The sequence below is a fragment of the Chlorocebus sabaeus genome, chromosome 14 (genome assembly GCF_047675955.1).
Source record: "Chlorocebus sabaeus isolate Y175 chromosome 14, mChlSab1.0.hap1, whole genome shotgun sequence".
Lineage (NCBI taxonomy): Eukaryota > Metazoa > Chordata > Mammalia > Primates > Cercopithecidae > Chlorocebus > Chlorocebus sabaeus.
Window position 1 is genome coordinate 17,233,503 of NC_132917.1, and position 15,221 is coordinate 17,248,723.

The 15,221-nt window shown below is 34.9% G+C and overlaps 1 protein-coding gene across 1 annotated transcript; it reads right to left on the reverse strand.

The window, feature by feature from the left end:
- Nucleotides 1-5,751: 5,751 nt before the first annotated feature.
- RAD51AP2 (RAD51 associated protein 2) lies at nt 5,752-14,887 on the reverse strand. The gene is made up of 3 exons (XM_007971417.3): nt 11,519-14,887; nt 10,367-10,447; nt 5,752-7,110 (listed from the first exon to the last, which is right to left on the reverse strand). The coding sequence occupies exons 1-3, from the start codon at nt 14,739-14,741 to the stop codon at nt 6,959-6,961; spliced, it is 3,456 nt and encodes a 1,151-aa protein (XP_007969608.3). The 5' UTR covers nt 14,742-14,887; the 3' UTR covers nt 5,752-6,958.
- Between the last annotated feature and the right edge of the window lie 334 nt (nt 14,888-15,221).

The window sequence follows — 15,221 nt, forward strand, 5'->3', positions numbered from 1 at the left end:
GTTAGGCATATTAAAAGGCATTTATACAAACTATGTGAGGAAAAAGTGGGGTTGTGCTTTGAAGCTGACCTAAGAAGTCGAGGGAGACAGGGTCAGCAAGAAAAGGCCAAAGACAAAAATATGCCAAAAATCCCCGTTGTATTTAGCTACATTTTTTTCTGCAAACAAACAAAAAAAAAGCTATAAGCTTACTAGATTTATCAATAAGAATATAAAGCCAAGTATAAGATGCCATGAAATAAATGCTATATTAATATTCAAATATAATTAATAAACTTCTTTAGTATAAAGCTCTGATACACTGCTTTAGAGACTGCAAAGTTTCTAAAATGATCTCTATGCCCAAGCTTAGACAGGCAAAGATAAAACACAAAGGCCGGGCGCGGTGGCTCACGCCTGTAATCCCAGCACTTTGGGAGGCCGAGACGGGCGGATCACGAGATCAGGAGATCGAGACTATCCTGGCTAACCCGGTGAAACCCTGTCTCTACTAAAAATACAAAAAAATTAGCCAGGCGTAGTGGCGGGCGCCTGTAGTCCCAGCTACTCGGGAGGCTGAGGCAGGAGAATGGCCTGAACCCGGGAGGCGGAGCTTGCAGTGAGCCGAGATCCCGCCGCCGCACTCCAGCCTGGGGGACTGAGCAAGACTCCATCTCAAAAAAAAAAGAAAAAAAAAAAAAAGATAAAACACAAAGTAGGCGTAATAAATGCTTGATGATGCATTTTAAAGGAAAGCACTATCATTATTCAGAGGACTTAACAATCGTAAAATGTTCAAGCAGTTGGGAAAATCAGTATAAAGGTGGTAGTTTAAGGACAGGTGTGATTTAAACAGGTAAAAGAGAAGTGCATCTCAGGAGAAGAAAAAATTAGCAAAATGGGAAAATATTAGTTGGGATTAAGTGGTGCATTAATAGACTAGTCAAATTGTAGGGAAGTTGAGGGGTAGCCAGTTGGAAAGTTATATTAGGTAAGGCCATTTTACAGAGGCTCTAAAGAATGAAGAAGGATGCATTGGTTAAGTGTTCCTTTGAAGGAAGAAGTGACAGAACTTGGCAGTATAAAATAAATGTCAGCTGGTAGAGTGAATGATGACTGATGAGATTTTAGACAACTGAGTTGAAGTTGTTAACCTATAGCAATGTGGAAATCAGAACAATATAACAGCAGTTAAGAGTTTTGGCCATAGGGCATACTGCATGGGTTTGAATTCTGATAACATAATACTTTGTGACCTTAGACAAGTTATTTAACTCACAATGTAAGATGGAGATAGTAATGGTATCTGACTGTGAGGTTATTTAAAGATTAAATTATTATTTTATACAGATTTTAGAATAGCTCCTGGACCATGGCATGTATTTCATAAATATTAGTTTTTTTAAATTATTGTTATGTTGCCAAAATTAGAATTTGAAAGATATAATTTGTTTCCAAAGCAGTAGAGTTTGTTGATGTAGAGTTATAATTGATATATAGAGAGATATAATAGACATAATTTGTTTCAAAAACTGTAGAGTTGGTAAATGTAGAGGCAGTAAATGATTCCATGAAAAATGAATGAGATTTCTAAGTGTAAAATACAGAAAAAAAGAGCAAAAGTCCATGGACTAAACTTTGAAGTTTCTTTATATCTGAGGATTAGAAAGCAAAAGAGATACACTTGTTAGGAAAATAAAAGGTAGTGTATCATCATAAAGTGAAAGTTTCAAGAATAGAAAGCAGCTAACAACACAAAGAAATAAAAGAAAATGCAAACTGAAAAACGGCCGAAGTCCTCTGCATTTTAAGAGTATTCTTTCTGATGAGAGGAGGCAGGGCAGGCAAAGAGATAAAAACTCTGAGCAGAGAGGAGAAAGAATGTGTGTACATACAGATGAAAGCTTAACAAAGAATTGAGTAAGAATTTGAGCTAGTGGATGTATAGTAGTGAAACAGAGGAGAGAAATTGCAATGGTAATTACACAGGCAGCAAAATCAATTACAAAGGTTTTTTTTAAAAAAATGAAGACATGGACTATGTAATTAAACATACAGATAAAATTGAATGTATTGGAATATAAATACTTTGTTAAGATAGTGTTAAAGATATTTGATATAGTTAAAAATCAGAATTTCTAAAATTGCTATAGAAATTAAGGTAATTTTAATGGAAATATCAGATTCACTAAGCCCAGTTTACTTTTCAAGTTTCTGTTTCTTAACATTGAAAAAAAGTTTTATAACCTTAAAATTGTAACATGCTAAAATGCATAAATTAACAAATTTGTTAAGTATACCAAAATAACCAAATTTATTTATAGAAACATATATTTAAGGAAAAAGTAAGATACAAAGACGATTATGCATATTTTAAAGTATAGGTATAAAACAGATAATAACTAAAAATACCCTCTATGCTTTTCAATAATAAAATACTATTTTTTCATAGGAGCAAGTAGCTGTTGACCATTGTTTCCTCCATCAACAGAAATTGAAAAGTTGAGTGTGGAAAAAGAGCAAAGGACTTATATTCACTGTTACTTTTTTTGTTCTTTATCCTTTGTATTTTGTACCATGTCTAGGTATTAATTTTTCAAAAATGTATCAGTAAATAAAGTTTAAAAGACTGTTTAAAGGGGAATTATAAAAGTAAAAAGGCAAAAATAAAAATTTGGAAAACTCTAATAGATGTTTTTTACTAACACAAAAGGAAAAGGCCGTTAGAAAATTTAAATACTGATGTGATTTACAAAGATTTTAAGTGGCATAAGAGATAGGACATTGAATTTTAAATACATACTACATTTTACTATGGTTTGCCTTATTTTTTTCTTGATTAAAAAAGACTAATTTTAAATTCAGACAAGTTAGGCAGCTAAATGCCTGAAGAACACACAGTAAATGATCTAGATCCAAGTTTGTTTTCACTTCTCTGGTTCAAGGAGAAAATACAAAAGAGAATACCAAAGAAGAAGGAAGAGACCTTTAAATTCCAGGAGGGCATAAAGCTGTATGACTCAAGAAGAAGTTTATTCAGCATGACATGTTTAAGACATACTTGCTATTGGTCTCATTATTCAATTTTTTTTCAATAACATTTATTGAATACTTATGTCAAGCACTGTCGTAGGCACTGGGGATAGAGCAATAAACATAATACAAAAGACTTTTGCCCTCACAGAGTTTAAAACCTAGTGGGGAAGACAGGCAATAAACAAAATAAAAAGTAAAATATGTAGTATGTCCATAGCAAATTATTAAGGAGGAAAAACTGAAAGCAGGGAAAGGGAAAATGAATGTTAGCAGGAAGGAAAGGCCACACTTAGAGGATGACATTTGAATAAAGCTATTAGGAAGGTGGTACAAGGCAAGCAATCCAGATATCCTAGGAATAAGCATTCCAGGAAAAGAAAGTAAGTGCAAAAGCCATGAGTCAGGGGCACGCCTAATGTGTCTAAGAAACAGGAAGACTATTGTGGTTTCAGAGGAATAAACAAGGGGAAAATACAGGGAAGAGTTTAAGGAGGCAAGAGAAGGTCAGATCATTGTAGCCCTCATACATGAAAGTAAGAATTTTGGCTTTTATTCTGAGTGAGATGGAAAGGCTTTGGAAGATTTTGAGCTGAACTGTGATATGCTACAACTTACGTTTTAAAGAATCATTCTGGCTACTGTGTTCAGAATAAATTGAAGGGGAGCAAGAACTGAAGCAGGGAGATCAGTTAGGACTCAGTTGCAATAATCCAGACAAGAGAAGCTAAAGGCAATAGGATTGGTTGATGGGCCAGCCATGTGTTATGAGAAAAAAATAAGTGTCAAGGATGACTCCAGCATTTCTTCTCTAAAAGAATAGAATTGCCATTCACTGAAATAAGAAACACTGTGGAAGGAAGAGTTTGGGAACAAATATCAGAAGCTCAGTTTGGGCCAGCCATAGTAGCTTTGCAATGCCTATTAGTCATCACAGTGGAGAGGTTGAGTAAAAGTTATGAGTCTTGAATTCAAGGAAGAGATCCACAGACTTCCTTTTTTTTTTTTTTTATTACAAGTGTCTCCAAATTATAAAATTACAGAAGAAGAAATTACAGAGACCTTTAGATCTTGAGTTTATTTTTTGCCCATTGCCTGGATAAGAGGTATGGTTTAGTGATTGTTCCTTTCTGAATATGCTGTGCTTTAAAAATAATATGTTAAATAGGCTTATCTAGCAAGAATAGTTTCAAATAATGATATGTTTTACAACAAAATGGGAAAAATATAATTTCAGATCCTGATATCCTATTCCGTTTAATCCAAAAGATTATTTTTAGCAGGATAAACTCTGCCACAATTATGTGTCAATGTAAATGTGTAATGCCTTGTGTTATTAAAAAGATTTCCCAAAATGGTGACTGACTCTATAAACATTCTTTTATGTGGCAATTTAGATGGAACTAAAGATCAACTTTATTGCATATTTTGTTTTCCATTTTACTTAACTAAATAAGGTTAAACAGGTAATATTAACTCAGAGATTTGCATACTTAAGGTACAGACTATCCACAGCACTTTTTCAAGCTGATTTAATATAAGGCTCTGCTTCTCTTCTCATGCTCACAGTTATGGATCCAGAAGCTTGTAACTTTAAACTGAAGTAACACAGATTTAGTCTAAGGTTGAATAAAAGCAAGTACTTTTTAAAGTGGCTTTTCATCATTTAAATATTTCCTCTGATATGAAAGCACTCGACTTTTACATTTTAAGAGCAAAGATAAAAAAGAAAAAGGTGGAGAGAGGATGGATATCAGTTTAAAATGTCTTCTATCACAGATCCCATGCAGCCTTTCCAAACTTGGCTATGAAGAAGACACAAAAACACAAGAGCTAAAATGTTGCCTTCCTCCTATCCTCCAACTTTCTGTTTCTGGAGAAAATAACTCACAGAACTGGGCAGGAGGGGGAAGGTCCTGTGTGCTTATGTTGTGTATTTGGTTGGAGGTAGTTGAGGAAGAAGTGCTTGAGGAATTACACTAGCAGGAGTAAGTTTTGCATCTGGGGAGGTGTCATCCCTAGAAGAAAAGCTCTAGAGATCAAAGCTAGTAACAGGGCAGTGGCATGGAAAACCATTGTAAGCAGCACAGTGTGTGCTAGGAGTTTAAACTTGCCACATGTTCAATCAGTTCAGAATATGAAAGAACGAGCATTGAGTGGTTGTAAGTGAATATGCTCTTTATTAGAGAAAGGATAAAAGCATCCATAAAAGCCTTTGTGGTACTAGGAATAAGACTAGAAGCATATAAACCTGTCCTAGAGATACAGACCTGAGAACAAAATTAAATATTCACACAGAGTGACAGAGAACAGGGCAAAGGACTAAGATTGTGAAGACAGATCTTGATTGTGATGAGATTTACCTTGTATGACTACAGAAAAATCCAACATGGGGCTAATAATAATAAAAAGAAGGAAGAGGGAAGGCAGGACCTTTTAGGGAAAAAAAGAAACATTTTTATAAAACTCATAAGAATAGCATACTTCTGAAAATAATCTAATGCAAAATCCAGAACAAAATTTCAAGAAAAGTCAAACATTCTAAATAGTTATTAACTACTGAGTAGTTGCTATGTATCAGTAAGTACTCCTTATTGAGTAGTTACTGTGTATCAGAGCTGTTACAATACGTGGTATGTATTAGTTTACTTAATCCTCACAATAATCCCAGGAGATAACATTATCCCCTTTTTAGAAATGAGGAGCTTGCCCAGGGGCATAAAGCTATTAAGAATTCAAAAAAAAAAACATAGCTAGTATGAGACTGGAGTAGAAATTTGTTTCTTTAGGCAGGCAAATAATAGGAGTATTGACTGAGGGCATACTGTTCTAGACACTTGGGATATATTAGTGGGGAAAAGAAAAGAATTCTGCCTTCAAGGAGCTTATATTTTAGCAAGGTATAAATTACAGTTTAAGAAGGTAATGAGTTCTATGAGGGCAGAAGAAAAATTAGACTAAGATATTGAAATTGGAAAGTATACGGTGGGGGATGGAAATTAATGAAGAGAGCCAAATTTGAGGTGGTTTTCAGTACGTCTGAGAATGTTTGCTTGTAGTAAGATAATTTCATCCAGTCAAATCTATTTTGTGAATTAATACATTTAGTCCTCCTTCTGCTATCAGATGCTTTGTTTTTTATGCTTTCTTGATGCTCCTTTTTTTCCTTACATTTTGTTAACTAGCCCATTTTTGTTATTTCTCTGTCTAAAGTATATTTTATTCTACTGATATTTAAATTATATATATCCTACATTTTTCTACCAATGTCAAGCATAGAAAGTAAGCTCCATAAGACAAGGTCTTACACATGTCTTCTTTATTCCATCACTGAGCCAAAGACAATAGTAGGAGTATTACAGTATATTTGTTCCATGAATGAACAAATTAATATTAAGTATTAACTACATAATCATAACTCTGCTCTGGGGTCAAAGATAGACTCTGGAAGAAAAGATAAAGATTGGAAAGTGAACGCAGAAAAAAGTGAGAAAGAATGTTACAGAGGAGAGAGTCTTTATTCCAATCTTAATACAAATGCTGTGACACTGAAAAGCTTATTCATCCCCTCTGTACCTCTATTTTCTCACCTGAAAAATGGGGAAAGTGGATTAGAACAGTAGTTCATGATGAGCCACAGATCCTTTTTAGAAAATAAAGGCTATCAATTTTCTCCACAAAATGATTACATGCATATATCATGAAAACTAATAAGTCAACATGTTTTATCCAATCATGAAATGGCTTTAATGTGTACATTTTTAAATGACATGAAAATCCATAAAATATTTTATAACTTTTAAAGGTAATACAATAATTTATACACTAAAAAAAAATATTCTCCACTTTATAATAAAGCAAGCCCCAAGCCCCCAAGCTGGAAGAACATTTATCCAAAGAAGACAAAACATTTCTAGATGTTGTAAAATATTTTGAAATATGAAAGTCAAAACTTTTCTTTTACGTTTCCATAACACATTTGTTTCAGATAAGGATGAAGTTGTTTAATCCTTGCTTTCCTTGACAAACCAATCCTGATTGGCCTACTGCATGTCTTAAGAGGTCGTACTCTTGAAATGCCATGTGGGAAGTGACTACCTAAAAATATAAGACAATAAAAGAGTAAAAATTATCAAGTTTCTATGCCTAAAAATCTTTACTTCTAATCATCATATTAGCAACATTTACTGAATATTTACTGAGCACTTATTATTTATGTGCCAGGCACTATACTTTAAATGCCTTATTTTATTTAATTCTAGCTCCAGTTTTAAAATATGAAAAACATAAGCACAAAAAGTTAAGTAACTTGCCCCATAAAACACAGCAACTAAATAAATTCAACATTCCAATCAGGCAGTCTACCCTAACAACAATCACAACAACACCGTATAGGTTTTAAAACCAACTTGATGTTGTAGCTTTAAACACCGGTCATTTTTCCTATTGGTAGCTAAACAACTATGCTGTATTGTTAATGGTTATGTTTGGTTTCTAATGGAGGTCATTGTCAGTAATAGAACACAAATGTACTCCATCTATTATGCATCAATAGAGGGCTTTGAGTTAGAAATTGTTCTTTAACATCATACTATACCATTTTCGAAGATTTCCAAAACAGTTCATGGAGATACACACATCTGTTACTAAATCAGTTATGTAAACATCATACTATACCATTTTCGAAGATGTCCAAAACAGTTCATGGAGATACACACATCTGTTACTAAATCAGTTATGTAAAGTCAACTACCTCTTATAATAAAATACAATATCTCTAACTTTCAGGGGTTTTTTAATAAACTGTGAGGTACATATGTAAAACCAAATATGTAAATCAAATTTTAGTGAATCTTTATGACCTCAATATAATAGCCTGTTATACCAAAAACAGTGTAATCAAATGTTAAATCTCACAAAAGGTTAGTAGCGTGATTTTTACTAACCTGAACCAAAAAGAGTCTGTGTGTATCTATGTAAACCTTAATGAAGTAGAATACGAAATTAAACTACATGTATAATAAATAGGGAGAAAAACAATACAAAATAGATATAAATCAGTTTATTATACTTGATTCAATATTAAAATTAGAAAATTAATTATAAAAGTTTAAAGAAAAATACATTATTACTAGATCTTTTAAAAACTTTGAACACAAAAGGATCATTTAAATAAGACAACAATGTTGGATCACAAGATCCCCCATTGGTCTAAATGATATATAAAGCACGGGTGAACTGACTGGTTGGCATATAACACGTGCTCAAAATAATTTCAGTACCGTACTTGCCTTCACACCACAGAGAGAAGAGAGAGATGGAAAGAGAGAAGGGATCCATTGAAGACATTTAGTAGTCAATGGAAACGTTGAGAGAAGAAGCATCATGATGGCAGGTGTGTGGGTATCAAAACTTTTCAGGATAACTGGGATCTTTCTGATGCCTTTAAAATGACAGTGTATAAGCAGGCTCCCACTCTAACTAGGCAGATCATTAAAATCCATTCATATTAACTCCATTCCCCAGTATCTTCCAACTTTTCTCTTACTGTGGATTTTAACAAGCCTCAGGAAGATCACTCAACTTTTGTGCCCTTTGAAAGTGAATCCAAGACTGCCATCCTAACATAGTATTAAATAATTCTGGCTGAAATCATACAATATTTTTCACATTTCACAACAAGTCACTTTAACTTGTGAAGGCAGAATCACATTGCTATATGGGTTTAGATATTTCAAACAAATGTAATGATTGCTTTTCCAATGTGCACACATTCTTTATCCTCCTCCTACATCTATTTTATTATCACAATTATAATCATGAATATATACTCCTAAGCTTCCTTTATTCTATATCAAAATATATTGCTAAGCCAATTTCTTCCTTTCTTTCTGCCCTAGAAGAAGCAAACCCTATCCTTTCCAGGCTAGGTCTAGCCAATTTCTTCCTTTCTTTCTGCCCTAGAAGAAGCAAACCCTATCCTTTCCAGGCCATCCTATTTTTTTGACTCAAGGAGTATTGTTCCATCAGTTATTTCCTTCATTCCGGGGAGAAGAGACTACCTGTGGGCTTTTGATCTTCCAGTGTTTTGATTAATCTTTAAAACTATTACATTGTAAGCTAAGAAAAGAGGAAAAGATACAATTCTGAGGTGACAATAAAAGTATCAGAGGTAACATTCTGCTCAATATGAGAACTCAGAAAAAATGTTTTGAGACATGATGCATGACTTAAGATGTCTTAGTAACTATATTTAACCTACAATGTTACTCTTTTTAGATCTAACCATGTTGTATAATACCAGAAATTTCTGATGGGATTATAACTTTACCTAGTTTCATAATTTCAATCCTACCACTACCCTACACCCTTGGTACCACAAGGTGAAATGAATGTTAGACATACTGTGTTTTATTCTGATATTGTAGATCTACTGGGCAAAAGATAAGGTTCATTGTTTAATTTTTCTTTAGTGTTTTTTGGTTTTTTGGTTTTTGGTTTCTTTGAGACAGAATGTCACTCTGTCGCCCAGGCTGGAGTGCAGCGGCTCAATCTAGGCTCAGTGAAAGCTCCGCCTCCCAGATTCACGCCATTCTCCTGCCTCAGCCTCCCAAGTAGCTGGGACTACAGGTGCCCACTATCACGCCTGGCTAATGTTTTGTATTTTTAGTAAAGATGGGGTTTCACCGTGTTAGGCAGGATGGTCTGGATCTCCTGACCTCGTGATCCGCCCACCTCAGCCTCCCAAAGTGCTGGGATTACATGCGTGAGTCATCATGCCCAGCCTAGTTGTATTTTTAATGTAACCAAAAGTATAAACATCAGTCAAAAATCATGTTAACATGACTAAATGGCAAATATTTTTTACTTGCATAATAAAATGTCCATATAAAATCTTCATAACAATGAAAAGCATACAGCATGTTCTCTATGCTCAATGTTCTCTCTATATATTTAGATAGATAGATAGATAGATAGATAATTGGGAGTAACATCTCATCAATGGAAACCCAACTTATCTAAATATCTTTTTTAGTTTTGTAAATATTGCATATATTAGATGTGTAAACTAGGCATATACAACACTTAACATATAGTCATTTTAAAACATCAATACAAATATCTGAACGTAGTTTTGCAGAATGCATTTCCCAATAATATTCTAAATAGCATTTTAACTGTTACCTAATTTTTAATTATTAGAATTTATTAGTATAATATTAATGCTTTTAAAAAGTGCTAAAACTTTGTATTTATTTTGAACACCATGAATATCTATACTTTCCTCATACTAAAAATACCACAATGCAATAACCATCTTAGAAGGTATCCTAAAAAGTAACCACAATGTTACCTCCTCTCAATAAATAATTAAATTCTTCTTTATATTCATCAGGGAGAAAAGCAGGTCTTTTAGGTAAAGGTGTTTCACAATCTGAAAATAAAGAATGGTATGTTACAGCAAAAAATAACTTTTATATAAAATAACAACAGTATAAACAAAATATTTCCTTCAGTTGGCTCCTAATATTTAGAAAAATGAAGTAGGACTCTTCAAAGCTCCTTTTTAAAATTAACTTGTTTCCTTCAACTTCAGTATATTTTTGAACATTTGAATACATCTTTATGAGAAAATACTGTGCACCCAGCTAGCAGCTGCTGAGAAATTCAAAGTTCAAGGTGAAGCTGTGTCAAAGTTCAAGGTGAAGCTGTCTCAAACATTCAAGAAAACACACAGACTCCAACTGTACAAGAGGAGAGTGAAGAGGAAGAGGTTGAAACAGGTGTGGAAGTTAAGGACATAAGGCCGGCGCAGTGGCTCACGCTTAAAATCCCCGCGCTTTGGGAGCTCAAGACGGGTGGATCACGAGGCCAGGAGCTGGAGACCAGCCAGGCCAACACGGTGAAGCCCCCATCTCTACTAAAAATACAAAAATTAGCTGGGTGTGGTGGCAGGCGCCTGTAATCCCAGCTACTCGGGAGGCTAAGGCAGGAGAATCACTTGAACCCAGGAGGCAGAGGTTGCAGTGAGCCAAGATGGTGCTACTGCACTCCAGCCTGGGCCACAGAGCTCGACTCTGTCTCAAAAAAAAAGAAGTTAAGGACATAGAATTGGTCATGTCAGAAGCAAATGTGTTGAGACCAAAGGCAGTTCGAGTCCTGACCCTGAAGTACAAGTAATGATGTGGTAAATGCTATTGTGGAATTAACAATGTAACCATGTGAAAACAACTTTTTTTTTTTTTTTTTTTTGGTGTTTCCAAGGAGTAACTGCAGCTTGCTTTGAAATTTGTATTGTTTCTATCACAAATAAAGTTATGGCTTCTTGCTGGGGAAGGGGGTGGAGGGAAGAAAGAAAAAAGAAAATAGTGTGCATCAATAAACATTGTCTTGCATTTTATCTCTACCTTCCTTCTTTTTTGTCAGAATTATACATTTGGCCTACATAGAAAAAAGCAGTAATTTTTCTAGCATGAGAAAGAATGTTTTAAAATGAATTTCATACCTTCCTCAGAAGTAGAATAAAGTAATTCTTCCTCTGATGTACTTGGATAACAACTCTCATTAGGAACTTCCTGTTCTCCATTATTGGGTACAGTTTTCCATTTAAATAAACTTTGGTGACTTTTACCCGTATTAGGACCTGCTGTAGTATCACAGAACGAGGAAGATGCATTTATTTTGTTGACTACAACCATTTTCAAATCTTTTTCTGTCTCCATTTTTACCTCCTCAGCATCATTTTCTCCAAAGTAATTTTCTTGCCCATTGTTTGTTTTCACAGTGCTTAGAATTTCATTTTCCTTACTAATTTCATGAAACATACGAAGTTCTTCAAGTACTAAATCAAATTTTCTCTTCATCTCAAAATCTTTTACTATTGTCAGAGCTTCTGTTGATAAATATTTAGCAGCTAAGTCCTGAAAACATTCATCATCCCCTTCACTCAGACCAGTTTCAAACTGATGATTAACATATACTACAGAGTCATTCTTTCTACGAAAATCCTTTGAATTAGCTATCTCCCTTTCTGGCAAAATACTCTCGTATTCATTTCTATCTGTTACATAATTTTGATTAAGGTATTTATTTTCTTCCACATTTACCTCCCTACTTATTAATTTAGAGACTGACTGTACAGAAGACATATCATCCATTGGAAAAAAACTATCTTTCTCTTCCTTTTCTATCTTAGTATCTTTGTGAATTTGGAAACTATTGATTAAACTTTCAGCTGTGACTTTTACTTCCTCTTTCAAAATTAAGTCATATTTTTTTTCTTCTATTTCACTTAACAAGTTCCAAAAATTTAGTACTTGAGTTATAGAAATGGTATGAGTTTCTTCATTATGGATTGTGTTGTGGCTTCTTGGTATGGCCTGTTGCCTAACATTGCAGAAACCTTCAAATATGTGCTCACAATTAAAGCTACTGATATTATGTCCCTGTTTTCTTTCCATATTTAAATCTTGTCCGTGCGTATTTACTTCATAAAAATTTTCATTAATATATCCATGGTTGTTCTGTATAAATTGAGGACAAGACTTAACAGATGTTTTAATAGTACTAGAACTATAGTGAGCCCAATTTTCCACATTCATGAGTTGTTGAGGACAACTCATATTCCGACAAGTAATTTCTCTTATTAAAGAAATTTCTTCCATGTCATCAAAGTCCATTAAAAGGGGAATTTTTTCATATGATTCAAAAATTGACAAACCTATATTTTGAGTTGTCATACTGAAGGAATTAATGGATTTTTTCTTAGACTTTTCAAAAACTTGTTCAATTCTAAATAACTTCCTTTTCTTTAACATAGGTTTCATATTATCTTCTAATAGTCTTGAAGAAGTTAAAATCCTTGCTAGATATGCAGTATAATTTTCCATTATAATATTTTTTGGATACTTCAAATAAAGCATCCACTTGAAAATGCATTCCTCTTCTAATTCAAAATCATTTTCAATTCTTGTTAAAGAGTCAAAGTTATTAAGCAAAAAAGCTATGTTAGTTTTCAATATAATATCTAAAGGTTCTGAAACACTGTCTTGTAAATATATGCTTAAAAGTCCATTCTTTATATTTGTATTCATGTTTCTGGTTATTAGATTTTGAATACCAATTTTACCAATTTCCTTTTTACACTTCAAAATGTTATAGCAGGTTAAAATACTATTATCTTTTTGATTTCCCGAAATACTTTTATGGAAATAAAAAATTTCTACAATGAAACTTTCAAAAGGGTTGTTCACATGAAAGACTATTTGTGTAGCATTGTATCTCAACTGTACAGTATTATCATTTTCTCCTTTACCATTTAGCCAACCAGTCATTATTAAAGCTATTTGACTACCTAATATTTCTCTTATGAGAAGCTTTGATTGTTCTTCATGTACATTCATGACTTTTGTACAGCGGCAATCTTCCTTGCTTAAAAGCTCTATTTCTGATAATAATAGCCAATTCCATTTTTCTTCAGTTTTTTTCATATTTTCACATTTAGTCTTGTAATTATTTATAATCCAACAATTTCCTCTATTTCTTCTCAAAATATGTCTAACGTTACAGTCCCAGTTTTGAGATTTTTCCAACCTGGTAGGTATGTAACTGTCCAGACATCCTGCTTCCTCCCAATTTGCATTTTCTAGTATAGCGAAATTCTTTCTAGAGTCTCTTACATCACATTTGATACTACTGTAGTTACAGTAGTTTGAACTGATCAAGTCTTTTCTCTTACAAGTATTTTGGCTGCTGAGTGATGCGTAGTCATTTTCATAACATTCGGAAAAAATATTTTCCGCTTCTACAACTTTTTTATCATTCTGTAACTTTTGCTTCTTAACATCAGGTCTATTTTGGGACCAGTAAATGTTTGTGAAATCCCTAACATATGCCTCTTTTTTGTCATTCTTTTTCTTCGCTATTTCCTTTAAATAGACAGAGGACATTTTGCTATTTAAGTCCGTTGGAAACTGAGGGACACTTATTGTGCTGCTATCTCTAAAATAGCTAGGTTTGGCAATTTCCAAGCTGGGCTGGTTTTGAGATTTTGATATTTTTAGTACCGATGATGAAATGTTATTTTGTCTTTTATTTGATGGCATAACACTGTCAGCTTTACATCTGTTCTTAATTTCATGAAATGGTGATTTAGTTTCCTTGTAAAAGTTAACATCTAAAAATGGATTTTCTTTGTGAACATTGTCTCTTCCTTGGACAAACTGTTGTTTTCGATTCTCATTTCTAATTCCATGTATATCGTGTATAGAGGTGCTGGGCAGAAGTTGACTAAACCCTGCTTTGGAGCTATCACTGTGGTGCACACCGAAAGCCTCTGTGTCACGCAGTCCTGCCTCAGACCTTCCTGAAGCCCTCAAATCAGAATCAGGACTTTGTGAGGGGGGAGACTGCAAACAGCTACTCATCTGGAATTTGAGATTTGGGCATCCCAGGTTACATATCTGCTTCCCACTGACTGATTTCTCCACACATGAGTCTGTGGAGTTATCAAAAATCGCATTCGTTGAAACAAGGAGTCCCTTGAAGGGTCTAGGCGACAACTGCCAGATTTTTTCCACCTCAGACAAGCGAGGCACCAGAGGCAGTCGCCAGCCCGCCCTAGAGACACCGCCAGGCTCCTCAAGACAGAGCCGCTTGCTACTGGGTGGTTGGGAATCCGAGTCCTCAGGAGGCGTTAAAGAGGAGGTAGGCTTTCTGAGCTCGGCCATCCGAGGCGTGGGCTGAGGGAACGACGCGACAGCTAACAGAAAGAATCTCTCCGAGGTTCCGGCGGCGCTCCACTCTCTAAATAAGGGGCTCCGGGCCACCCTGGTCACGCCCCCGACCCGCCCCTCAGAGCCTGGTCTCAGCCTGATCTCAGGGTTTGCCCCACCCCGAATCCGCCCCTCCACAGCCCCAGCCTCAGCCCCGCCCACCACCCTCAGCCCCTCCCGCCACCCTCAGCCCCGCCTCTCCCTTCCCCCACCCACGCGCTCCGGTTGTCTCCCCACTGAAGTTCGGAGCACCCTGGGCCGTTACATTGTCTCTTTTTAGCGCCTTTTTCTGATGCCACGACTGTAGCGAGTCTAAATGCTTTTTTCTCTCTGGTAGAACGAAGGGGAAAAGTTAGAATCTCTCACTTAAACAAAATTTGTGAATGGTAACAACTTTATTTTCTAAATTCTAAAATTTTGTTTACCTCAGAAACG

Excerpts from the sequence above, each read along its gene's own strand:
- RAD51AP2 (XM_007971417.3), bottom strand. The coding sequence starts at position 14,741 with ATGGCCGAGCTCAGAAAGCCTACCTCCTCTTTAACGCCTCCTGAGGAC. Across the intron at positions 10,448-11,518 it reads TTATTCTACTTCTGAGGAAG|ATTGTGAAACACCTTTACCT; the intron begins GTATGAAATTCA and ends CTTTATTTTCAG. Across the intron at positions 7,111-10,366 it reads TAATTATTTATTGAGAGGAG|GTAGTCACTTCCCACATGGC; the intron begins GTAACATTGTGG and ends TTATATTTTTAG.